This window comes from Cetorhinus maximus, chromosome 9 (assembly GCF_964194155.1).
Source record: "Cetorhinus maximus chromosome 9, sCetMax3.hap1.1, whole genome shotgun sequence".
NCBI lineage: Eukaryota > Metazoa > Chordata > Chondrichthyes > Lamniformes > Cetorhinidae > Cetorhinus > Cetorhinus maximus.
The window spans coordinates 50,880,267-50,906,164 of NC_135887.1; the positions used below are offsets into that span (position 1 = coordinate 50,880,267).

The following is a 25,898-nucleotide window of genomic DNA, read 5'->3' on the forward strand; positions in this document are numbered from 1 at the left end:
TAAAGGTCAGGTCATTCTGTGATCGTTTTATAAACTTCTCTGTAATTACAGATGTACCAAACAGGTAATTTCATGTTTGTGTTGTAAACTTGTTTGTAATTATGGATGTAACGAACTAGACATACAAAATGATAACATTGTGAGTTAATGATGAGGTAACACAAAGATGGCATAAAAGAGACGGAACCTGTGTAACCTTGAATTGCCTCTGAGCATTCTGAAAGAGCATTTCCTCTGTGTGCATACTTATACTGAATAAACTGCTTGTTTTTACTTACAGCTGATTCTGTGTCAAGAGTTTTTTTTAGGTACTTCACAACACATGGATAAATCTTGCTCCATTTTGCCAAACTGTTGTTTTTTCTGCTCCAGAATGTTGTCATTTAGGATGCCACAGGTGTACAACCATGAACAAACACTTTCTGCCCTGGGACAAATGTGTCATTTCAACAACATCTTAAAGAAGTAAGCAAGCAAACAATCTATGTATGGTTAGTGTACGTGTCTGAGTCTTTCATGGTTGGTACTCTTTGCTAGAATTCATTCAAAACTAGTGTTTCCCTCAGCAGAAGATGGGTGTATCTCATTTATTACTGATAACAGAATTTTAATTGGGCCTTTTATTGAAATGTTTGTAAAAGAACTGCAGAATAAAATTTTAACTGTTGTACTTTCAATAGATTTAACAAAGCAATCCATAAATTACAAATCTTGCAGAAAAAATGTTCACTTATTAAAATTAATGGCATTTTTACTATCTCCAGTGTATTCATTGTCACTGAAGTGAAATGAAAACAAGGCACTGTACACAGACTTTCCTTCCCTTTTAAGGAAGTGATAAAACCACCTGAAACTAGGGCCACCTTAGGGAATACTCCCATCAGCAAAGCGGCATTCACAACTTGGATTTTCATGTTTTTTTTTCAAAGGCCTGATCAATTCTGTTCTAAATAGTTCTTATTTTTCAACCTTATTTTATATGGTGGCATTTCTTATTGAATTCGTATCCAGTGCCAATTACAACCTCTTTAGCTTTGACCGACCCTTGCATATTATTAGGACAGTGCAAAAGCATCTGGAATAGTTAACTTATTGCATGAGATAATAGCACTGAAGGATTGATTTCCCAAACCTTGCCCTGGGAGGAAAGGTCAGGAAAATGGGGCTCTGTCCTTTCTGCATCGTTTCAGGAATAGGGGGCAAAAATATAAGAAATCACTGGTAAGTCAAATAAAGAACTCAGGAGAAACTTCTCCATTCCCTATTCCTATGATGAAGGGGTTGACTTATCAAGAACGGCTAAACAGGTTAGGCCTTTATTCATTCGAATTTAGAAGAATGAGGGGTGATCTTACTGAAATGTACAAGATTCTGAGGAGGCTTGACAGGGTAGATGTTGAGATGCTTCCATTGGTGGGGGAATCTCAAACTAGGGGACATAGTTACAGAATAAGGGGACACTCATTTAAAACTGAGACGCAAAGGAATTTCTTTTCTGAGGGTAGTGAATGTCTGGAATTCTCAACCCCAGAGAGTTGTGGAGGCTAGATCACAAAGTATTTAAAAAGGAGGTAGATAGATTTTTGAAATATTGGGGTGTTGAGGGCTATGAGGAACTGGCATGAAAGAGGAGTTGGGGCCTGGGGTAGATCAGCCATGATCTTATTGAAGGGGCCGAATGGCCTACTCCTATTTCTTATGTTCTTATTCAGAGTGTGGTGGGAATGTGGAACCTGCTCCCATATCGTATGGTTGAGGTGAATAGCATAGCTACATTTGAAGGGAAGCTAGATATACATGAGGAAGAAATTAATAAAAAATAAGGTAGGCTAAGTGGAGGCTTCTATGGAGCATAAACACAGTCAGAGACCAGTTGGACCAAAGGGTCCCTTTCTGTTATAAATTTTGTTATGTGTAATTGCTGGTCCTTATTTTGGGAGAGGGGGCAGAACATGTCCTCAAGGCATTCAAATGAGGTAGGAGGGGATGCTCCTGGCCCCCCACCTCATTTCCTGGTCTAAATATGTCCCAGAATCTCTAGAGCTGTGGCCTGCACATAACCCTGCCGACTGCAAGATTCCTGAGGCAGGCTGAAGACAATTTAAAAAGCTCACACGTTGAAATTTACTTGGAATTTGTGGCTGCTGATTTCCTTCGGCAGTCAGAAAATCCTCATCACTGAGACCCAATGCCCACTGCTCTGCTGCCTGTTACAGGGTGGCTACAAGTCACAAATATCCTGGGACTCCTAAGAGCTACCCACTTGAGGACGTAGAATCCAGATTCTATGTTTGGATCTCTGGCTATATGGAAAACATGGTGGCCATTGGTGGGAAATGAATGACAGCCTAACCAAAAAAACCAGGGTTATATTGAGTTTAAACAAACAGCTTTCCCCTTAGGTTTTTTTCTCCATCAAATCTTAAAGTTCAAATTGCATTTAAAGAATGGCTGGTTGAATTATTCACTAATTATTTACCTTTTTAATTTTGTTTTCTTCCTCCTTAAGTTCCACTGTGACCCACACTATTTCTTGGTCAAGTGAGCAAGTAAACATTTGTGTTATGCTAAAATCGGCTGCAGGAACATAAGAGATGAGGAGTCGGCCCCCACTGGGGGTGCAAATCTGACATCACTTTCCTGTTACACAGAGTGAAACTCATTGAACATGTTCCAAACCTACATCCTAACACATATTATGGTAGTTTGCAATATTGTGTTTTGATTACCCTTGACGTAGATACCAATTTTGTGGAAGTATATTTGTATTTAATAATGTCATTTGATAGGCTGTTGCCATGAAGTACCATACAGGCTGAAACTGGTCCAGCTGGTCATTGTCAACAGATTCTGAAACTGGTTTTATGGTATATCTAGGATTGCAATTCGGTGTGGTCAATATCCAAAAATTTTCATTCCAAAGAACTGTAGGTGGGGAGAGAATAGAAGCCAGGTTAATGTGCATCATTTTGAACAGATTCAATTGAGCCTTATTGAACGCTGGTTCTACATCAGTCAGTGTTTAGAGAATCTCCATAGTACTGCTGAGACATGAGAAACATATCGGCAAGCTACTTTCTACTTGGATTTTGTTTGCTTAAAGTGTATATTTATAACAGTGCAACTACAGTACATTAGTATACAGCCAACTGAATAAAGGAGCCCTTTGCCAGATAACAGCATAACCCAATTAATGATGCAAGTGCAGCTAGAATGCTTAATTTCCCTATCTTTACAATGGGTGCACCCACTAAAGTAAATTATTTTTTCTAGAACATAACATACATCAAGATAAATTCATTGGCCCCTTGCATAAACAATGCTCTGGCTCGGAAAGATACTAATAACTTAGATGTCCTGATAGACTCCACTCCAATCATGTTACTTCCATCAAGCTCAAACCTGCCAGTGTTTTAAATTGGATTTTTGGGAGTCAAGAATAACTAGTAATTGATGCTGACTTGGTTAAAATAATTGATGCACCGATATGCTAATATACATAACTGCTATTTATGGAGCAACTTTTAATGTAATAAAATGTCCCAAGCTACTTCACAGGACTGTTCTAAAGCAAAATTAGACACTGAGTCACATAAGGCGATATTAGGGCAGATGGCCAAAAGCTTGGTCAAAGAGGTAGGCTTTAAGGAGCATCTTAAAGAAAGAAAGAGAGATAAGAGGTTTACTGAGTGAATCCCAGAACTTGGGGTTTAGTCACCTGAAGTCAGTGTTTGTGGAGCTGGAAGTAATCAGAAATGGAAGGGAGAGATCATGGAGAGATTTGAAAATAAGGAACAGAATTTTGAAATAAAGGTTTTGCTTGACCGGGAGCCTATTTAGGTCAGCGAACATGGGTGAAATGGGACTTGGTGCAAGTTAGAACAAGGGCAATAGAGTTTTTGGATAACCTTATGTTTATGGAGGGCAGAATGTGGGAGATCATCCAGGAGTGTGTTGGAATAGTCAAGTCCAGATGTAACAAAGGCATAAATCAGCAGCAGATAGGTTGAGGCAGGGACAATCAGCTGATGTTACAAGTATGTGGTTGAAAGCTCATCTTGGGGTCAAATATGACACCAAAGCTGTGGACAGTCTGGTTTAGTCTCAGACAGTTGCTAAGGAGAGGGATGAGGTCAGTAACTAGGTAACGGAGTTTGGAATGGGGTCTGAAGATAATGACTTCAGTCTGGTCAGTATTTAGTTGGAGGAAATTTCTGTTCATCCCGTACTGGATGTCAGATAAGCAGTCTGATAATTTAATAACAGTGGAAGAGTCAAGGGAGGTGGTGGTAAGGTTGAACTGCATGTCATAAGTGCACTTGTAAAAACGAATGCTGTGTTTTCAGATGGTGTCGCTGCAGGGTAGTCTGTAGATGAGAAATATGAAGGTGTCAAGGTTAGTTCCCTGGGAGACACCAGAGGTAATGATGTGGGATCAGCAAGAAAAGCTATTACAACTGGTCATCTGAATACAATCAGATAAGAATGGAACTGGGTGAGTGTAGTCCCACCCAGCTGAATGAAGTGGAGAGATGTTGGAGGAGGATAGTGTGGTCGACTGTGTCAAAGGCTGCAGGCAGGTTGAGAAGGATAAGGAGGGATAGTATATCTTTGTCGGTCACACTATGTCATTCGTGTCTTGTGCTAAAAGCTGTTTTGGTACTGTGGCCGGGGCAGAAACCTGATTGGATGTGTTCAAACATGATGTTCTGGGAAAGTTGGGCACAGATTTGAAAGGTTGGAGGTGGGGTGGCAGCTTGAAAAGGCAGTGGGGTCAAGAGTTGTTTTTTTTTTTAAATGGAGAAAAGTGATTATGGCAGATTTAAAGGAGAGAAGGACAATAGAAAGGAGAGCTGTTCACAAAGCAGCTAACATAGGGCGAGGTGGTGATGCTGGGTAGTCAGCAGTTTAGTAGGAATAGGGTGAAGCAAATTGGCTCCTATGAACAAGATGTTCTTGGAGAGGGAGTGAGGGAAAGACGGCGGTTCAGGGTTTAGCAGAGGAAAACCATTGAGGGAGTTCGACCCAGTGGGCTAGTGGAAGGGAGGGAAGCGATGGAGGCAATTAATCAGATGGTTTCACTCTTAGTGACAGAGGTCATGAGCTCTTTGCACTTAATTGTTGGAGGCGAGGGGTTTAAGAAGACGGTTTGCAATAAAGAAGCTAGAGGCTATCTCTGTATTGCAGGATGATCCTGGAATTGTAAACAGTTTTAGCAGGCATAAGCAGGACCCAATAGTGCTTTATAGGGCCCAGGTCGATCTGGCAGTGAATTGATAAACCAGTTGTCTACCATATCCTTTCAAGTCTACATCCCTTGGAATAAAGGAAGCAGAGGAAATGGCCAGTGTGAGAGAGTAATGGTTTTACTGGGGACTAGGACATTATAGGTGGAGGTGAGAGTATCATTGAGCAAATCAGTAGCTGCAGAAATGTGAATGAAGGGCCAAAGACTGGACGGTTGTAATTTTTGTAGTGAGTTGCAAGTGAATTAGCGGATAGCTTTTCTTTGGGTGGATACAGGAGGAGGAAGGGTTTGGGAGTAGAAAAGGGATGTGCGTGAAAAGTGATAGAGTGATTTTATCTGTGATTGATAGATGGGATAATGAGTCCACATGATATGGCAACTTCAAGGGGTGGCCATGAACATGGATTGAGGAGTTTACATGGAGAGAGAGGTTATGGAGGAGAAGAAGAGGGAAGTGAACTCTGGAGAGACAGCATGATGAGTTGAGATTTTGGGGGTGGGGATGCTGGGGAGTGGGTGAAATCACCAAAGGTCAAAAGTTGCTTGGTGTAGTGGCTTAGGGAGAAAAGCAGTGAAGATAGCCCTGTGAGAATTTTTTTACGATACTTGAGTGGGTGATAGAGAATGAGGGATGAGATAAGGCGACACTCTTGAGGAAAAAGTGCCAGAGGAGTAGGCAGTCAGGCTAAGGTTTGATTTGGTGATATCAGCCACACTGTCAATACACTGGTCCTGGCAGGGCAAATGTTGGAAGATATGGTCAGGTGGTGAGACTTCATTTACTGGGAAGGTAACGCACAAGGGATTAGTGCGTTTGTTTGGGCTACTACAGTTCGATTGTTTCTGTCATTCTGATCTGTATTAGTCCATTATGCAACCAGTCTATTATTCTGCAGCCTCGCACTGCAATGCAGGCCCACTGGCAAATATCACTCAAGGCAGTAACACTGTGTTGGACAGTGTCCTCTTACCCAACTGTGGTTCTTATTAGCTCGTTTGCAGCCTTGTCAGGAATTTCTCTGCTTTAATCCCTGGCAATAGTACAGAATGAGCATAATTTATTGTATAGTTTGACTAAAAGTGAAAACCCTGTATTATATTTTTTGGTAAATAAAACAACTTTAGGTACACAGATAATAAATATTCTTACTAACTGGCTGTTTGAGTATCAAGCAACATCTTACTTGCATTTGCAAGGTGGTCAATTCACTTGTAACCTGCTCCATTGGTTCAACAATACCCTAACGCTATCAGATCATCCAAACAGGAAATGTTTTTCATCATTTAATATATAGATTATAAAATTTTGATCAACAGTTAGTACAAATATGAACACAATAGCTTGATATAAATTTGTGCAGAAATTTGCATTGATCTATACAATAGCTTCCAATCTCTTTCGAATTACATGTACCATGAATCCTGGATGAAATTGTGTGCTGTTCATAACAGGATTTCATTGTGCATCACTGATACACAAAGACTTTAGTACAAAGCACAGATTAAAGTAGAGTATCAACAGAGCTCTGATGCTCTTCAGTAACTTTGGTGTTATTTGGAGAGTATGAGATAATGGCTCTCTGTCTCTGTGCATCATTTTAAATTCAATAATACAATAATTTAATAAAACACTAATTGAGGGTGAGAAATGAAAGTAGATCTACTGGTGTATTCAGAGTTTGTAGATTGAAGCTAAAACAGTCTTGAATGGTTGCCATTATCAGAAGCACAATGGTACCAGACTTCTATCAGATCATTTTAGTGATACCAGAGCACGCACAGGACTGGCATCAACACAGCTCAATGTGGATCATCATTATTGAAATCTTCCAATTAAGATGAAATGTTTAAATAGAGTGGAATTAACATGTTTGATTGGGAAGTGCACTATTAGAATGCGATTCTTGTGCAGCAATAAATTAATGGAGACCAGGTCGCTAAATGTTTGTGGATATTGCAACTTTTAAGTATTCTTAGCAGAGCTAAGAAACACAAAAAAAAAATATTTGCATTCGGAGAAAGGAAGAAATTCTCCAGGGGCTTGTCGACCATGTTCTTCTTCGATAACCCATTTGAGTTCATCTGAGAATAGTTAACTTCACAGTCTGAGAGTCTTAAATGTAAGTTTTCTTCCAGATCTCTGTATGTTAAAGGAAATAATATGGATAAATGTTTATAAATGAATGATTATTTATATGAAAGAGAAAAGTTTATATCATCCTAATCATTTCTAAGCACTAACTTGATCATGAACAGAAAAACTATTAAAAATACTATACCGTCCCTCCATAGCCTCAGCTCTTCCCCATCTCCATAACCTTGTCCAGCACTATACCTCCTTCTACAAAAATTGTTTTTTTGGGCTGTAACCCCTTGCAAATTGTCCCTCCCTTTGCTCCAACATTGTAGTTGATGCCTTCAGCTGCCTAAGCTTTAGATTCTGGAACTCCTTTCCTAAACTCTTCTGTTTTCCCCACCTCCCTCATTTTTCAGACACTCCTTGAAACTTTCTTCTTTGGCCAAACTTTCGATCAGACCTCATCGTAGCTCCTTCTTAGGCTGGCTATCCACTTTTCCCTTGTGCCTTTGAAATGCCTGAGAAAGATTCTCTGTTAAAGGTGTTGTGTAAATTCAAATTGTTGCTGTATAACACAATCAATGCAGATGCCCATTTTATTGCTATAGAAACAGCAAGTCAGCATCTGAAAGATGCATAGGTTTCAGAATTCCACTTCTGTGGAATACATTTCCAGCATTTTCCTGCTTTTAATTTCAGATTCATTCAGCTTTTGTTTTTGGGCAGATAGATGGCAGATGAAGTTCAATGCAGAGAAGTGTGAGGTCATGCATTTTGGCAGGAAGAACATAGACAGACAATATAAAATAAGGGGTGAAATTTTGAAGGGGATGCAGGAGCAGAACGACCTGGGTGTACATGTGCATAGATTATTGAAGGTGGCAGGACATAACAGGGAGCAGTTAATAAAGCACAGTGTGTCCTGGGCTTTAATAATAGGGGCATTGAGTACAAGAGCAAGGAGGTTATGCTGAATTTATATAGGACACTCGTTAGCCCTCAGCTGGAGTAGTGTGTACAGTTATGTGCGCCACTTTATAGGAAGGATGTGAACACATTGGAGAGAGTACAGAAGAGGTTTATAAAAATGGTTCCATGGATGAGAAACTTAAGCTGTGAGGATAGATTTAAAGTGATTTGCAAAAGAAGCAAATGTGAAAAGAGAAGAAACTTTTTCACACAACGAGTGGTTCGGGTCTGGAACACACTGCCTGGGAGTGTAATTGAGGCAAGTTCAATCAAGGCATTGAAAAGGGCATTAGATGATTCTTTGAATAGAAACAATGTGCAGGGGTATGGGGAAAAGGCACAAGGTCATAATGCTCATTTGGAGAGCCAGTGGGCTGAATGGCCTCCTGTGCCATTAAAATTCTGAGATTCTGTGAACCCCCTCACTATGACGTGATTCTTCTATGAATCCTAAAGACATATACACCCCAAAGTTCTGCAGATCTCTTACATGGAACTTACAGCACAGGAACAGGCCATTCAGCCCCACTGCTCTATGCTGTTGTTTCTGCTTCACGTGAGCCTCCTGCCACCCATCTTCATCCAGTCCCATCAGCATATCCTTCTCCAGCTTCCCCTTAAATGCTATTGGCTTCAGTTATTCCATGTAGTTCCAAATTCCACATTCTAACCACTCTTTGGGTAAGGGAGCTTCTGCCAAATTCCCCATTGGATTTGGTGACTTTCTTATATTTACAGCCCCTAGTTATGGTAATGACACTTCCTTACACATTTCAGCACACATATCAGAAAGCAACTGAATATCCCTTGGGATGTCATGGCTATTGTGACACTGGCTGGGATTTTCCGTGCCCGCTGGCATGTGCCTTCGGACCTGTTCGGCGGCGTGAGCGGACAATATGGCGCGATTGGTTTCACGATGGCGTGAAACCAGTTCATGATCGTCTGTACACACCCGCCCATGGCAGGCCCCATTTCCTGCCATTGGACCTCAGGAACCTCGTTATACATCAGCATATCATTACTGGGTCAACCCACTGGAATTGTCATTGCCGCCCCGCCCCACCACCCCCCACCAAATGTGCTGGATCGTCCGACCATGTTGATGTAAAATATGTCTTGACAAGTGCGACGTGCAGAAGTCAGGACTTACCCGCCAGGGCTTTGATCACATCGCGGACATCCAAGGAGCAGGGGATGCTGGAGCCCGACAGCAACGGGACCCTGGGGAACATCCATAGCATGCTGGGTGGATTCTCATGGACATGGCTCTGCCGCAAAGCAGCTCACGGAAGTTGTATAGTCAGCGTTGATGCTCACAATGGATGATGGTCGAGGGGGCAAATGAAAGTGTCAGAGGCAAGGTTGGGAGGGAATGAAGGAGGAGGGGGTAACGGAGGAAGGCGGCAACTGGGGAGGTAGGTGTCAGGGAAGGAGAGGGGAAGAGTGTGGAAAGGGGAAGAGTGTAGAGAGGGAAGGGTGGGTGGGTGGGTGGGGGGGAAAGTGTGCAGGGGAACATGCGCAGGAGGGGATGGATAGGTCCATCTCTGCCTCCTGGGGAGCAAACTGAGGGTGGGCGTGGTATGAGGGAATGACTGAGGGCAGAGTGAGGCGGGAGGGTGAGGGTTTGTCTAGTGGTAGAAGGGACGGCAAGGGTGTTTGGTGGGGACTTGGAGGCAGACACTGACCCTGGGGGTGGGAAGGGGAATATGAATGGGAGTGGGATTTTTGGGAAGGAAGGGAACCTGCACGTTCACCCGGACATCCTTGAAGGAAAAGGGTTGTGGCTGGTAGGACACGGAGGCGGGGTGGAAGGTGATGTCACGGGGACAACAGAGACAGGGGAAAGGAAATGGGTGGCTGGGGGAGCGGAAAAGATGGGGGAAGCGCACAATGCTGTGAAACCAGACCATGCTTGCTCAATCGAAAGTGAAACGAGTGTCGTGGTGGGCGAGATCAGGTGCTGCATGGTATGATCAGTGGGTGGGCGGAGATGCAGGTCAGCTCAGATGGACAACTGAAAGCGATACCCAGCAGGCACCATTGTAAATGTTCAGGACATTGAGGTGAGTGTGATGTGGGAAGGACCCACGTGCGTGTGAGAGTGGTTTGCATGAGGCAATGAAAGACCCAAGCACACACACACTTCTCCCTCCAGAATCACTCATTGGCCAGCTGCTCCCTCTACGGTGACAGATGATGAGGTTGAGGAGGTCACAGGCAAAGGGGACTCGGAGGGAGAGGACAGACTCTGAGATTACTGAGTGGATAACCCAGGGGTGTTCACTGTCGCTCCTCCTCCCTTCAGGTGCCCAAGGGCCCTGGCCTGCCTCCTTGAGGGGAAAGAGCACCTGGAGGGACGTCGAGGTGCCCCGTTTCCCTCTCGCATTGCCACTGCAGGAACTCACCCATGGCTACCACGATGGAGTGCAGGTCTGCATGCATCTCTGCATTCTGCTGGACCCGGGTCTCCGTGGTGTCTGCCATCCTACCCATGGAGACCTTCATGTGCGCACGTGGACTTCACTGTATCAGAGAGCAGGCAGACGCACACCTCCGGCTCGCATGTCACTCTATTGAGGGCTTTCAACAGCTCTGCACGATGTTGTCCCGCCTTTTGCTGAATTTCCACAATGAGCTGGAAGGACAAATCCAGAGGCTCATCATCTGACTCGCACCTCAAAGATGCCTCTTCCCCAGCAGTCCTCCGAGTACGAGGGGAGCTCGGCTGAACCTGCCTTCTCCTGCTGTGGACATGTGTCTGTGCGGTGACCACCAGATTGTGAACCAGAGCCTGCTGTAGATCTAGGTCCCACTGAGGTGTGTGTCTACGTGCTGGTGGAGGGTGTGGGTAAGCGCTGTGACGGGTCTTCCAGGCTGCTTATTTCCAGCTCTTCAATGGAGGTGGTGTCCTCTTGGCTACAGATGAGGACGTGGATGGAGCTGAGGGACTGGCTGGCTGAGGGTGTCAGTCCCTTGGCAGAGCTCCCTGTGAACCAAAGTAGAGATAATGAATGCATAGCAGCAAAATGTGGCTGACTCCTAATGCCCTCTGAATGAGGGCAGTTAGGGATGGGCAGTAAATGCTGGCCTAGCCAGCGGTGCCCGTATCCCATGAATGAATATTAAAAAAAAGCAGGAGAGAGAGCACTTACAATTGCGTTGAGAGAGGGATGATGTGCTGAATCCTCAGGTGGGTTTTTGCCACTGACCTCACCTTTGCCACAGTCACAGTCCCTGTCCTCACTAGTCAGCATGATGACACGTTCCTCAAAGTGAGTCAGGGCCAAATGTGGGCCACTCCACCCCCGGTCTGGGACCTCTCCCTGCTGTTGTAAGCCAGCTTCTCCTGCATGAAAATAGATGGAGAGTGTGTGAGCAGGACACATGGCATGAGTGGAATGTTTGTGCGGTGAGCAGAGACATGGACGGGATGAGGACGCGAGCTCAAGAGGGTATGAGCCTGATGGAGATGTGAGGCTGTGTGTGAGAGTTAGTGGTGTTGTCCCTTGAGGTGTGAGATCTCTGGATGTGCAATGAGTTTGTGAGTTGAGAGCAATGAGAAGAGTGAGTTACCCTGGTGGAACGGATGAGACCATTCATCCTGTAGCGGCACTGGGTGGCGGTCCTCTTTTGCAGGGCATTGGCGCTGACCACCCCTGTCACCACCTCTCATGCTGGATTGCTGATGACTCTGCCCCTCCTGCAGCCAGAGCGGGGGTAGAGGACATCACAGCGGGCTTCCACGGCGTCCAAATGGCATTCCAGTGACGTGTCATTAAACCTGGAGGCTGCAGTCTTTTTGCCTTTTGTGGACATCTTCCCTGCAGTAGCCATGGGCTGGAAGCACTGAGATGTGTGTGCACGGCTGGACTTTAAATATGGCGCCCAGTGTGAAGAACAGGCGGTGGCGTGCCAGGCGAATGAGAGTCCGCCCGCCATGGAAACATCGTGTTTCCCAGGAATGCACAGTTAATGCAGCAGGTTTGGGTTGATAGGATGTGAAAACCCACCATCGCGGCCAGCAGGTAAAACGTCGGTTTACCCACCCACTACTGCACTTCGTGCAAATCTGGGATGATTCCGCCCACTGTGTTGTGCGGTGTTCTCAGTGGTCAGAGTTTGTTGCCTGGGGCATTTTCAGATGACGGGTAATGTAAAGATTCCCAAGAAGCTAATAATAGGAAGGCTGGAAGAGTTTCATGACATTCATGTTCAACATTTATGTTCACACCCTTCCAATTTTAACATTCTTACTACATCCAGCCCATGTCAGATTTACTCCAGATTTAGTGGAACAGGCTGAGCAGGTACATTTGGTCAAATTCTGAGTGATTTTCTTACCTTTACAGGGATGGACAGGGAACAGTGTTGACATAATCTGGATCATCGTCATCATCATCATCATTATTATTCTCAACTCTCTTTTCTGAGGATTAAAAATAAAGCATAAATAGTGAGTTTGTTCGGATTTTGTACAATTTCTTGCTACTGCAATGCTGGTTCCAACAGGAAAAAGGATAGAGTCTTGGAGATCATTTAAGGCCATCTTGTGTGTGTTCTGGACTACCATAGATACAGTATGGTATACTATACTATATCATACTCTATCTAGGAGGAGGCCATTCAGCCCCTGAGCCTCCATCATTCAATCAGATCATAATGGATCTATACCTCCCCTTCATTTACCCACCTTTTACTTCCTATCCTTTGATACTCTTATACAACTTTGCAAGAAGGTAGTTCCATATTTCCATTACATTTTGTATGAAAAAATGCTCTCTGATTTCACATAAATGACCTGGCTCTAATTTTATTATGCCCTCTTATTCTAAATTCCCCCACCGAAAGGAATAATCTCCCTCTACCTACCCTAACAAATGATTTCATCACTTTAAACGCCTGAACTAGTTCTGTCCTCAACCTTTCAAACTTGTGAAAGTTTTTGCAAAGTGTCTTCATCTTTAAATCTTAATTTAATCTTTAATTAAATCTTCAATCTCTGATATAATTCAAAAGACTCTGATGTACTCGCTGTTAAGGCCACAATACAGTGAAAATTGTATCACAGACAGTCCCAAAAAAGAGACAGACGTTCATTGAGACTCCCAAATAACTTGCATGGTAAGATACACAAGAGGCAGTCTGAAACCACTGGCATTCAAATAGCGAAACAGCGGTAGCCTTCAATGCACCAAGCCTTTCTTTTCTTCTTTATTCTTTCATGGGATGTGGGTGTCACGGGCAGGCCAGCATTTGTTGCCCATTCCGAATTGCCCTTGAACTGAGTGCCTTGCTCAGCCATTTCAGAGGGCAGTTAAGAGTCAACCCCATTGCTGTGGATCTGGAGTAAAATGTAGGCCAGACCAGGTAACGATGGCAGATTTCCTTCCCTGAATGACATTAGTGAACCAGATGGGTTTTTGCGACAATCACAGAACTTTAACGGCACAAAAAGGAGACTATTCAACCCATCGTATCTTCACTGGCTCTCCAAATGAGCATTATGACCTAGTGCGATTGCCCTGCCTTTTCCCCATACCCTTGCACATTGTTTCTATTCAAATAATCATCTAACGCCCTCTTCAATGCCTCGATTGAACCTGCCTCCACCACACTTCCAGGCAGTGCATTCCAGACCCAAACCACTGGTGTGAAAAAGTTTTTTCTCGCATCACATTTGCTTCTTTTGCAAATCACTTTAAATCTGTGCCCTCTCGTTCTTGGTCCTTTTACGAGCGGGAACAGCTTCTCCCTATCTACTCTGTCCAGCCTCCTCATGATTTTGAACATCTCTATCAAATCTCCTCTTAGACTTCTTCTCTCCAAGGAGAACAGTTCCAACCTCTCCAATCTATCTTAGTAACTGAAGTTTCTCATCCCTGGAACCATTCTTGTAAACCTCTTCTGCACTCTCTCCAATGTGTTCACATCCTTCCTATAATGTGGTGCCCAGAACTGTACACAACACTCCAGCTGAAGTCTAACAAATGTCTTGTATAAATTCAGCATAACCTCCCTGCTCTTGTGCTCTATGCCACTATTAATAAAGCCCAGGACACTATGTGCTTTATTAACTGCTCTCTCCACCTGTCCTGCCACCTTCAATGATCAATACACATATACACCCAGGTCTTTCTGCTCCTGCATCCCGTTCAAAATTTCACCCCTTATTTTATATTGTCTGTCAATGTTCTTCCTACCAAAATGCATCACCTCACACTTCTCCACATTGAACTTCATCTGCCACTTATCTGCCCACTCCACCAACTTGTCTATGCCCTTTTGAAGTTCTACACTGTCCTCCTCGCAGTTTACAACACTCCCAAGCTTCATATCATCCGCAAAGTTTGAAATTGTCCCCTGCACGCCAACATCTAGATCATTAATATATATCAGGAAAGGGTCCCAATACCGACCCCCTGGGGAACTCCACGATAAAGTTTCCTCCAGCCTGAAAAATATCCATTGACCATTGGCTGCTTCCTATTTTTCAGCCAATTTTGTATCCACGTCCCCTTTATTCCACGAGCAATAATTTTTCTCACAAGTTTGTTATGTGGCACAGTATCAAATGCCTTTTGAATGTCCATGTACACCACATCAACAGCATTACCCTCATCGACCTTTTCTGTTACCTCTTCAAAAAACTCCAGCAAGTTAGTTAAACATGATTTCCCCTTTAGAAATCCATGCTGGCCCTTCCTTACCAACCCATATTTTTCCATGTGACTACTAATTCTATCCCGAATAATTGTTTCTAGAATCCTGTCCACCATTGAGGTTAAACTGACTGGTCTGTAATTGCTGGGCTTATCCTTACAACCTTTTTTTGAACAAGGGTGTAATGTTTACAATTCTCCAGTCCTCTGGCACCTCCCGAATCTAGGGAAGACTGAAAGATTATGACTGGTGCCCCTGCAATTTCTACTTTCACTTCCTTCAATATCCTCGCATGCATCTCATCGGGTCCCAGCACCTTGTAAACTTACCGACAAGTACCGACAGAGGAGATTGAGGCTTAGGGAAGCCCAGAAGCAATTTTTGGTAGCAGCGTGACTGAGAAGCTGGGACCGTGTTTAAACGCTGGAATGTAGCCTGGCTGACACAATGGGGCACAGTCTCGGTAGCAAGTTAGTTCAGTTGGAAAAGACGACCAAGATGCTGGACGTTGGAGCAGATCTGAGAGAGATCTAGAATAGTGTGCCTTATGTGTGAGGATTGTACACATGGAGTAGAGCTGCTGTCAGCTGGGAATCAGACTAGCTCTTTGAAGGAGAGGAGCCGAAATTCCTTGTGAGGAAAACAGATCTAAAGACTTTTTGTGACTCAGTGATGACTGACGTCTGGGCGGGTTGCTGAGAAATTCAGGAGACCCATCTTAGTTGTGTCTGCCATACAACGTGCAGTTTATGGTGTGTACAGCCACAGTTTGTCTGATAATTCCTGCTTACCTCATGTTATTTCTGGATGCTAAGAGTACAGGATAGATAGTGTTGAGTGTTTGCCTTGCTGGCTTTTGTATAGTAAAATTTCTTCTGTTTATTTAAAATGTTGTGGTTTTATTCGATTAGTGAGTAACTGGAATTTCAAATTGCAAATTTCGTCCACTTTAACAAAAGGTTAACGTTGACCAGATCAGAATGAAATTTGGTGGTTTCGTCCAGGGTTGTATGAAAATTTGGAGATCTAGTCTGGGATCATAACAACTGCAAGATCTGCCAGTATTAGAAAGCCTTAAAATACCCTCTATGCATATGTATTCCAATGTTCCCATTGTCAAATAACTACCATTACTAATAGGTTTCCTTCAGCTGATGATTAATGACCATTCAATTTTCTGTGAGGTTCCCTACCCCGATCTCTCAATTGACATCACTGGGGTGTTGTTGGGCTGATTTGTGTGGACTATCTCCGACCTCATCCCTGCCCTTTCACTCAGTGTCATTCGCTGACTTTAGCTGTTCAACATCCTTTTGCTAGGGTTGAAGTGAAACATATTTTGATAATCCCTGATATGTCTACAGGAGTTGAACGAGGCTGGTTTGAGCTCTACAGAAGGCACGGATCTCTCTGGCCATCACCGCTGATCCCATTCTTACCAAGATATAAATCGCAGGTTTTCAGTGTTACTATTGGTTCAGCAGAACGATAACCTTACCCTCTGGCTCCTCCAGGTGTTTCCACTTTACGGCATATTCGCAGTTCTCGTAACTTCCGCCTGACTCCACTGAAATCAGATGAAACACTGTTAGCTGCTCTTTAAGTGTTTGTAATATTGAAAATGTAGAGGAACCCTGTTACTAAACCTACCAGATGTCTGACTCGCCGTTTTGCCAAACTCCACATTTTCATACGAATTTGAATCATCTTTGGGCAAAAATACAACAAGGTCACATTACAAACAGCATCACAGAAATCCTGAGAAATATCCCTTGCTTATTAATCCTTTGGCAACTGCACTGGGTTTCTGCCCCGAAATCAGAAATGTGCAAGATTGTTCATACTATTGAGGGTAGGGACAAAGGAAAATCGGAATACCAATCTTGAATCTTACCCCCGTGTTCCACTGCTTCTTGGCTACACTGTACGATGTGTGGGACATTCCAGTCTGAGGGAAGGAGAGAACAAACTCCCACAGAGGAGCTGATTCACATTCTGCGATGTGCATTTGCCAAAGTGCAGGATGTGGGGGAAGAGCAGGAGAGTGAAATTAATTCGATAACTCTGTCAAAGAGTCAGCACAGGCATGATGGGCTGAGTGGCTGCCCTCCCTGCTTTATGATTCTAAAAAGCTAGGAAGTCTGGAGGCAGAAGCTTACATAATTTTAAAAATATATTTAAATTAAGGACATCGTGAAGTGTTGAAAGGTCTCTATTCTTTTAATTCCATCTAAGAAGTATCCATTTGCAATAATTAAATATAACTTTCAGGTGAAATTGGATTACTAATCTAACAGAAATCAGCTCCCTGTTCAGTCAGGTCCTAGTGTCCCAGCAGTGTGGATGATCTTGACTGCCACCGATCTTTGCTGTCACCTGCCCAATTCTAATCTGTGTGCTTAGAGCTCCATCTAATGGCCAGATGCAGCAATTGATTAGAGGGAATTGACTCCAGACAGAACAGGTGTATATGGGTAGCCTGTTATTTTTCAGTCAGTAACTTATATGGAAATTACCTACTTTGGGCTTATGTAGGAAAATGACAGTGTTTACAATATAAATTGTTGCCATCTCATTGGGGGAAATAAACTTGCAGGGCTATGGGGATAGAGAAAGGGGATGACACTGGTTCGCTCTCCAGAGGCTCAATGGGTAAAATGACCTCCTTCTGTGCCCAGAGTTTCACAGTTCAAATGAACTAGTCTTACCGACTCTGACTGGACATATTCTAAGACATTTTATCACATGTTCCTATGACCTGATGACAGTGCAAAGCCACTAATTATGTATTAATCAGAAGCAGGAATCCTCTTAATTGCCATCGCCTCCTAGCCCAGAGGCACTGAGACCAATTTAAGCACCTACAACTAGCACAGAACTGAGATCAAACTTTAGTACTTGGATCAGAACAGTGCAGGGCGATGCCTTTACTCTATCTGAAGGATGTCCAAACACTTAACCAAATCCAACCCACTACACAGTTTCAAATTGACCAGCTTCTAGCTGCAGCAGAACATATATTAGCATAATTGCCTACCCTGCGCGAATAACAACATCAGGGAGGACACCGGCCTGATAATGAGCCTCCCACACCCACCAACTGAGATGGTTGTCCTCAGGCAGGGACCTGCCTTCCTGCAGATTTCCGAGACAAAGCCTAACTAGAGGGAAAGAGTAGCACCTAGGAGAGTGGGAGAGATGTGTGATCCCACTGAAATCCCATTTCCAACCCTGACAGTGGTCCCACTACTCGTTATGCTCATTCCCCACCAGCCTAGGGTCAATGGGCCAAATGACCGCCTTCTGCGCCATAATGACTCTATTGCCCAGCAATTTTAGAGTACTTTCTATCTGTTTTTTGTCAACAGGAATTTTGTCACCTGCTCCCCCTTCCCCCAAAGTGATTACTGATAAAAAGAATGCACTGAACTAAACTAACTGGAAGTAGTGATGGAGAAATGTTAGAAAATGGTCCTTGCGAGATTTATAAAAGCAGTTATTTCACTCTCATATGATTTTCCACTGTATGTTGTAATATTGCTTTAAGAGAGATTATGCTAATGAGTAAGTATCCGGAATGTAAATCATGTGACCAGCAGACATTGTTCAGAGGAGCTTTCAATTTAGCTAGCAGCATGTGGTGTGAAGGAATTGCAGCTATGCTTTCCGGTTAACAATAGCTGTTGAATCTTTGTAGTAAATCTGTCTGCTGAGCAATCCTGTCCTACATTGTCAAATAAACCAAACCTACCTTTAGTTTACCAGTCCTAAGTGAGATTGGTAAGTTTGTATTAAGCAAACATAGAAATACAATACGGTACATTCAATTGAAGTTTGTTTATGAATATTATATGAATTGGTTCTGTAGATAAAATAAATTTATAAACTAAAAAATCTCAAATCATGAAAAGCAGATCAGGCAGATTACCATTTATCGTAAAATAGAGGCGCATGAGGAGGATCATTCGGAACCATCTAGAAAACCTGATCTTTCATGACAGTAATACCGTCTCTTAAGTAACTTCAACATCCCTATCTTTCAGACTCCAACAGCCTATTCCAAGTATCAGCTTTAGCTCAATGGGTAGCACGCTTGCCTCAGAGGTGGGTGATTGTGGGTTCAAGGCCCACTCCATTCAGAAACTTGAGTTCATAATACAGGCTGTGCTTCAGTGCAGTACCGAGGCAGTGTTACACTGCCACAGGAGCCTTCTTTCACATGAGCTGTTAAACTAAGGCTCCATTGTGGTCAGTCAAGTAAAAGATTACACAACAATAATCGGAAGAGGAGCAGGGAACTGTTCTTAATGCCCCCCCCTCCCCAATATTTATTCCTCAATCACCACCAAAAACACATTACCTCGTCATGGTTGTTTGTGGGACCTTGCTTTGTGCAAATTGGCTGCTATGTTTACTAATACAACAACAATGGCTGCACTTCAATGGTTGAATGCAGGTGGGATGTCTTGTGGTCTCATTGGCACTCTATAATTACAAGTTCTTTTTATGTGTTGACCATCTTTCATGGAAGTGGAATTCCCTGGTATCAACTCTAAATTTACCTTTTGCAAGCTTGAACCTGCCACTCCATGTCATACTACTGGCTCAGAATAATGCACCAATCAATCAACAGACATGCAGTTAGACCCAAGTTAATGTCGGGGTGTAACTTACCATTGGGAGGTTTGAGAAATTCCTCAGGGAAGCAATAATATTCTGCTGTTAAGGGATTTCTGCCAAAGGAAACAAAAGACTAGAAATTAAACCTCAAAGCAATCATCAATTAATAACCTGCAATTACGAACAAGCGGAATTAAATCCAAAAGCGCAGTGCAAACCTGCCCAGTGCTGTCTCAATAACTGGGACTGGGATTCCAATGTTGGCTGACCCAGTGCCATCTCAATAACCGGAACTCCACTGTTGGCTGACCCAGTGCCATCTCAATAACCGGAACTCCACTGTTGGCTGACCCAGTGCCGTCTCAGTGACCAGTATTCCAATGTTGGCTGACCCAGTGCCGTCTCAGTAACTGGGATTCCAATGTTGGCTGACCCAGTGCCTTCTCAATAACCGGAACTCCACTGTTGGCTGACCCAGTGCCGTCTCAGTAACTGGGATTCCAATGTTGGCTGACCCAGTGCCGTCTCAATAACCGGAACTCCACTGTTGGCTGACCCAGTGCCGTCTCAGTGACTGGGATTCCACTGTTGGCTGACCCAGTGCCGTCTCAGTAACTGGGATTCCAATGTTGGCTGACCCAGTGCCTTCTCAATAACCGGAACTCCACTGTTGGCTGACCCAGTGCTGTCTCAGTAACTGGGATTCCAATGTTGGCTGACCCAGTGCCATCTCAATAACCGGAACTCCACTGTTGGCTGACCCAGTGCCGTCTCAGTAACTGGGATTCCACGGTTGGCTGACCCAGTGCCTTCTCAGTAACTGAGATTCCACTGTTGGCTGACCCAGTGCCGTCTCAGTGACTGGGATTCCACTGTTGGCTGACCCAGTGCCATCTCAATAACCGGAACTCCACTGTTGGCTGACCCAGTGCCATCTCAATAACCGGAACTCCACTGTTGGCTGACCCAGTGCCGTCTCAGTGACCAGTATTCCAATGTTGGCTGACCCAGTGCCGTCTCAGTAACTGGGATTCCAATGTTGGCTGACCCAGTGCCTTCTCAATAACCGGAACTCCACTGTTGGCTGACCCAGTGCTGTCTCAGTAACTGGGATTCCAATGTTGGCTGACCCAGTGCCGTCTCAATAACCGGAACTCCACTGTTGGCTGACCCAGTGCCGTCTCAGTGACTGGGATTCCACTGTTGGCTGACCCAGTGCCGTCTCAGTAACTGGGATTCCAATGTTGGCTGACCCAGTGCCTTCTCAATAACCGGAACTCCACTGTTGGCTGACCCAGTGCTGTCTCAGTAACTGGGATTCCAATGTTGGCTGACCCAGTGCCATCTCAATAACCGGAACTCCACTGTTGGCTGACCCAGTGCCGTCTCAGTAACTGGGATTCCACGGTTGGCTGACCCAGTGCCTTCTCAGTAACTGAGATTCCACTGTTGGCTGACCCAGTGCCGTCTCAGTGACTGGGATTCCACTGTTGGCTGACCCAGTGCCGTCTCAGTGACTGGGATTCCACTGTTGGCTGACTCAGTGCCGTCTCAGTGACTGGGATTCCACTGTTGGCTGACCCAGTGCCGTCTCAGTGACTAGTATTCCAATGTTGGCTGACCCAGTGCCGTCTCAGTGACTAGTATTCCACTGTTGGCTGATCCAGTGCCATCTCAGTAACTGGGATTCCACTGTTGGCTGACCCAGTGCCGTCTCAGTGACTAGTATTCCACTGTTGGCTGACCCAGTGCCGTCTCAGTGACTAGTATTCCACTGTTGGCTGACCCAGTGCCGTCTCAGTGACTAGTATTCCACTGTTGGCTGATCCAGTGCCGTCTCAGTAACTGGGATTCCACTGTTGGCTGACCCAGTGCCATCTCAGTAACTGGGATTCCAATGTTGGCTGACCCAGTGCCGTCTCAGTGACTGGGATTCCACTGTTGGCTGACCCAGTGCCATCTCAGTAACTGGGATTCCACTGTTGGCTGACCCAGTGCCATCTCAGTAACTGGGATTCCAATGTTGGCTGACCCAGTGCCGTCTCAGTGACTAGTATTCCACTGTTGGCTGACCCAGTGCCGTCTCAGTGACTAGTATTCCAATGTTGGCTGACCCAGTGCCGTCTCAGTAACTGGGATTCCACTGATGGCTGACCCAGTGCCATCTCAGTAACTGGGATTCCAGTGTGGACCCGGGTAAATATGCCAGGCTGCTGTCTCCCGTTGTAAATGCAGACAAACCCCGATGGTCCCACTGTCAAACTCACTTTCCATGTCCAGGGTTATGATGATAGCGGTAATGTGCGAGCTATCAAATGGTACTTGGTGCTCATGGGGCGGCACCCTGGGAATGACATGGGTGGGGAGGCAATGTGCAGCTTTAGTGATGGTGGACAGTTGGTGGATCAGCCACCCAGTAAGTGGTGTTAAGATATAGATCAGCTATGATCTAACTGAATGGTGAAACAGACTCAAGGTGCAGAATGGCCTCCTCCTGTTCCTCTGCTCATGTGCCTATGCACCCCATCTAACATTGTTTGCCATCAATTTCAATGGGGTGGAAAGACGGGCAGGCAATCTGATACCACCACTTGTCCAGCTCTGCCCAAGTGAAAAATTATCCCCAAAATCTTGGGCAACGAGAAAAAGTATTAAATCAAATTTCCACAGCATCTCTGTGAATTGTGGGATCTTCCAAATTAATTACTTTCACAGCCTCTTTGGGTGAGACTGCCAATTTTGCCGGTCCTGCAGACTCACATCCTCTTTGAACTGGGCAGGGACAGACAAATTCAATCTACGTTAGACCCTTACAACAGCAGCCTTGCATTCCATCATTCCGGACTGGGGTCAAAGAGGAGCTCAGTGCTCCAAGTCTAGCATCAGTCCCTCGACATTCAATTGAGGCCAATTCTTCTTGTCAGCATCCTTCCAACAATTTCGAAATCCAATTTTCCCAGTGAGGAATGTGTGCAAGGAGGGGGTATCATTGAATCAGACTGTAGCAACGTGAATGGGAGATAACACTACCCATATCCCTCACTGCCCCCCACAGACCCATTACCAACAATTCTAACATGAGTTCTGCAATCTAATTTTGAGAAAGCTTAGCAGAGCTACATGGAAACGGGGAGTGGGGCTGTCTTGCAGAGAGCCAGCACTGACACAATGGGCCGAATAGCCTTCCTCTATGGTGTAACCATTCTATGAAAGGTCCCTGATCATTAAAATCTTTCCATGGTCTTCCTCTCTCCCCATTTTGTTTTATATTTTGCAAGTGCCTACTCTGTTCGATCCTATTCTCAGATTCCAGTGCTACACCTGAAAGAATCCAGACCACAGTTTATATAAGCAGAAAGTAAACAGTGACTTACATGTAATTCTGGTCTATTTCATGATTGTTTGCTGGAAGAGAACAGAACTTGTTACTTTATCTTAATAGTTTCCACAGGTGGCAAACCATCAACAACACACCACGAACAGGCACGGGGATGCTTAGAAACTAAATTAGAACTATCTGAAGAATCTATTGAAACAGTAACAGAAGATAATGGCCTGGCATGAGCGTATTGTATGGCAATGATCGGTCTACGGTTCAGATAAAGAAAGAAACAAATTTGCATTTGAATAGTAACCTTCCCATCCACTGGGGAAGACGGTGGCATGGTGGTAATGTCACTGGACTAGTAATCCAGAGGGGGACATTAATATTCTGGGGACACGGATTCAAATCCCACCATGGCAGCTGATGGAATTTAAATCAAATCAATAAGATCATGAAATTTTCATTAAAAACCCATCTGGCTCCTTTAGGCCATCCCTACCAGGTTTGGCCTACATGTGACTCCAGGCCCACAGCAATGTGGTTGACTCTTAACTGCCCTCTGAAATGCCTGAGCAAGCCACTCAGTTTAAGGGCAATTAGGGATGACCAACAAATGCTGGCCCAAAAATAATTATTATCCCATTTATACATGGCTGTTAAATCCTAATTTACATCTTGGTGGTGTCCTACAATTCTTGATAGGAGTAGGCTGGACTAGGAATCAATCGCAGAATGATCCAATCTATTTTTGGTAGAGTAAACTTGCCAAGTAAATTTGGCTGTATTAAAACAAATTTGCATATAATTAAGATGACACCTCTACCCTAGACTCCCAGACTTTAAATTTAAAGGATTAACCTTTCCCATATCATCCCTCTATAAAATAACTTCTTAGCTGTAGCCTTTCTAGTAGCTCTTATGGTGTAGTTTGATCAGAATTGGATACAGTGTTAAAGATGGATCTGCCTGGCATTAAGTTGAGCATTGTACAGTTCAATCATGATCTGACTTTTCTTGGATTTGAAAACAAGAAGTGATATTATCAAAATTATTGAATTGAAACTTTTTAATTCACAATGGTTACCAACAACTACCTGTCCTCACTTGCACTCCATTACAATACCACTCTGGAAATTGTTCACTTACCAATACTTATGTTGCCGTAGCCAGGTGTGTTTTCAGCTGTTAGAAAAGAGTGTGGAGTTTAAGTTTAGCAGCAGCAAGTGCTAATATTACCTTCTGTCCCCTCCATTTCAATTGCCCTTAATCCCTTTTCCGAAGGAGCTATGATTGCTGTGATCCAGTTCCTTGGGCAATTGCTATTCACTACCTGCTCCAGGTTTTCTTTTTTCACGTGTGAATGTAGGTTGCCAGCACTGGCAGGGGATTTGACTGAGCAGAACATCTACGCAAGACCAGCACAATCCTCACCTCTAACAGGTCACTAATCAGGAGTGGCAATTCTGAACATATCTTAAAAGATCCATATAAAAGATGGGGTAATGGAATATTGGGGATTATGTTTCTTTATAGAAACATTGGAACCGGAGGTCAGTCATCCCCTCAAGCCCATTCTGGTATTCAATAAGATCATGGCTAATCTTCCATTTAACTCCATCTGCCTGCTTTTGCCCCATATCCCTTAATACCTTTGGTTAACATAAATCTATCCATCTCAGTTGTAAAACTATTAAATGACACAGCATCAATCATCATTTGCAAAGAGAGTTCCAAACGTTTACTATCCTTTGTGTGGAGAAGTGTTTCCTAACTTCACCCCCTGAAAGATCTACCTCTAATTTTTCCACTAAGTCCTCTAGACCTAGACTCCCCAACCAGTGGAAATATTGTTTCTCTCTCTCCTATCTTTTCTTCTTAATACCTTGAAAATTTCAATCAGATCTCCCTTTTAACCTTCTAAACTTCAGGGAATACAACCCTAGTTTGTGTAACCTCTCTCTGGAGTCCAGGTATCATTTTGATAATTCTATGCTGCTCTTCAAGGCCTATATATCATTCCAAAGGTATGGTGCCCAAAATTGCTCACAGTACTCTGGGTATGGTCTAACCAAGTCTTATTGCTATAACATGACTTCTAACTCTCTGTATTTTAGTCCTTTTGATATAAAGTCCAGCATTCCTTTAGTCATTTTGATTATTTTCTGAACCTGTCTATGACATTTTAATGATATATGTACATGGACCCCAAAGTCTCTTTCAGCCTTTACTGTTTGTAGCTTTTCACCATTTAGAGTGTGCCCTGTTCTATCCTGTTTAAGTCCAAAGTGGATTATCTCATATTTGCCTATGTTGAATTCAATTTGCTACAGTTTTGCCCATTCACCTAATCTATTAATGTCACTTTATAAATTTATTCTTCCATCTACACTGCTTGCAGTGCCACCTATCTTTGACTCATTGGAAAACTTGAGTATATGTATTTCCATCCCATCATCTAAGTCATCAATAAATGCTGTGAATAGTTGAGGACTCAACACAGATCCTTGCAGAAGACTACTATTCTCATGCTGCCAAATAGAGTTTTGGCCCATTATCCCTACTTTCTGTCTCTTGCTACTCAGTCAACTTCCTAACCGGGTCAATAATTTGCCTTCATTTCTATGAACCTTAGCTCACAGTCTCTTATGAGGAACTTTATCAAATGCCTTCTGGAAGTCCATATAAATAACATCCATAGACATTCCCCAGTCCAATATTTTAGTCACCTCTTCAAAAAATTCAATCAGGTTAATCAGGCATAACCCAAACTTTACAAATCCATTCTGGCCCTCTCTGATCAACTGAAATTTTTCAAGGTGTCCAGTCACCCTATCCTTAACAATAAACTCTAGCAAGTCCCTGGATTCTCTCTCTCTCTTACTTTCTTAAAGTGCAGAACGATATATGCAAATTTCCAATCTTAAGGAACAGCTCCCGAATCAAGAGAACTTATTTAAAAGAAATGACATTCCTCTTCTGATGCCCTATTGTAGGAT

The 25,898-nt window shown here is 43.8% G+C and overlaps 1 protein-coding gene across 1 annotated transcript in view; it reads right to left on the reverse strand.

Moving 5' to 3' along the window:
• Positions 1 to 6,519: 6,519 nt before the first annotated feature.
• The window catches only part of LOC144684647 (linker for activation of T-cells family member 2-like), an 81,904-nt gene continuing 62,525 nt past the window's right edge, over positions 6,520 to 25,898 (reverse strand). The window contains exons 7-13 of the mRNA XM_078548712.1: positions 24,049 to 24,084; positions 22,952 to 22,982; positions 19,632 to 19,690; positions 16,608 to 16,664; positions 16,456 to 16,524; positions 12,639 to 12,723; positions 6,520 to 7,388 (exon numbers count right to left, since the gene is read on the reverse strand). Of these exons, the coding sequence (XP_078404838.1) occupies positions 12,641 to 12,723; positions 16,456 to 16,524; positions 16,608 to 16,664; positions 19,632 to 19,690; positions 22,952 to 22,982; positions 24,049 to 24,084 (335 nt within the window). The 3' untranslated portion in view covers positions 6,520 to 7,388; positions 12,639 to 12,640. The remainder of the gene's footprint in view (positions 7,389 to 12,638; positions 12,724 to 16,455; positions 16,525 to 16,607; positions 16,665 to 19,631; positions 19,691 to 22,951; positions 22,983 to 24,048; positions 24,085 to 25,898) is intronic.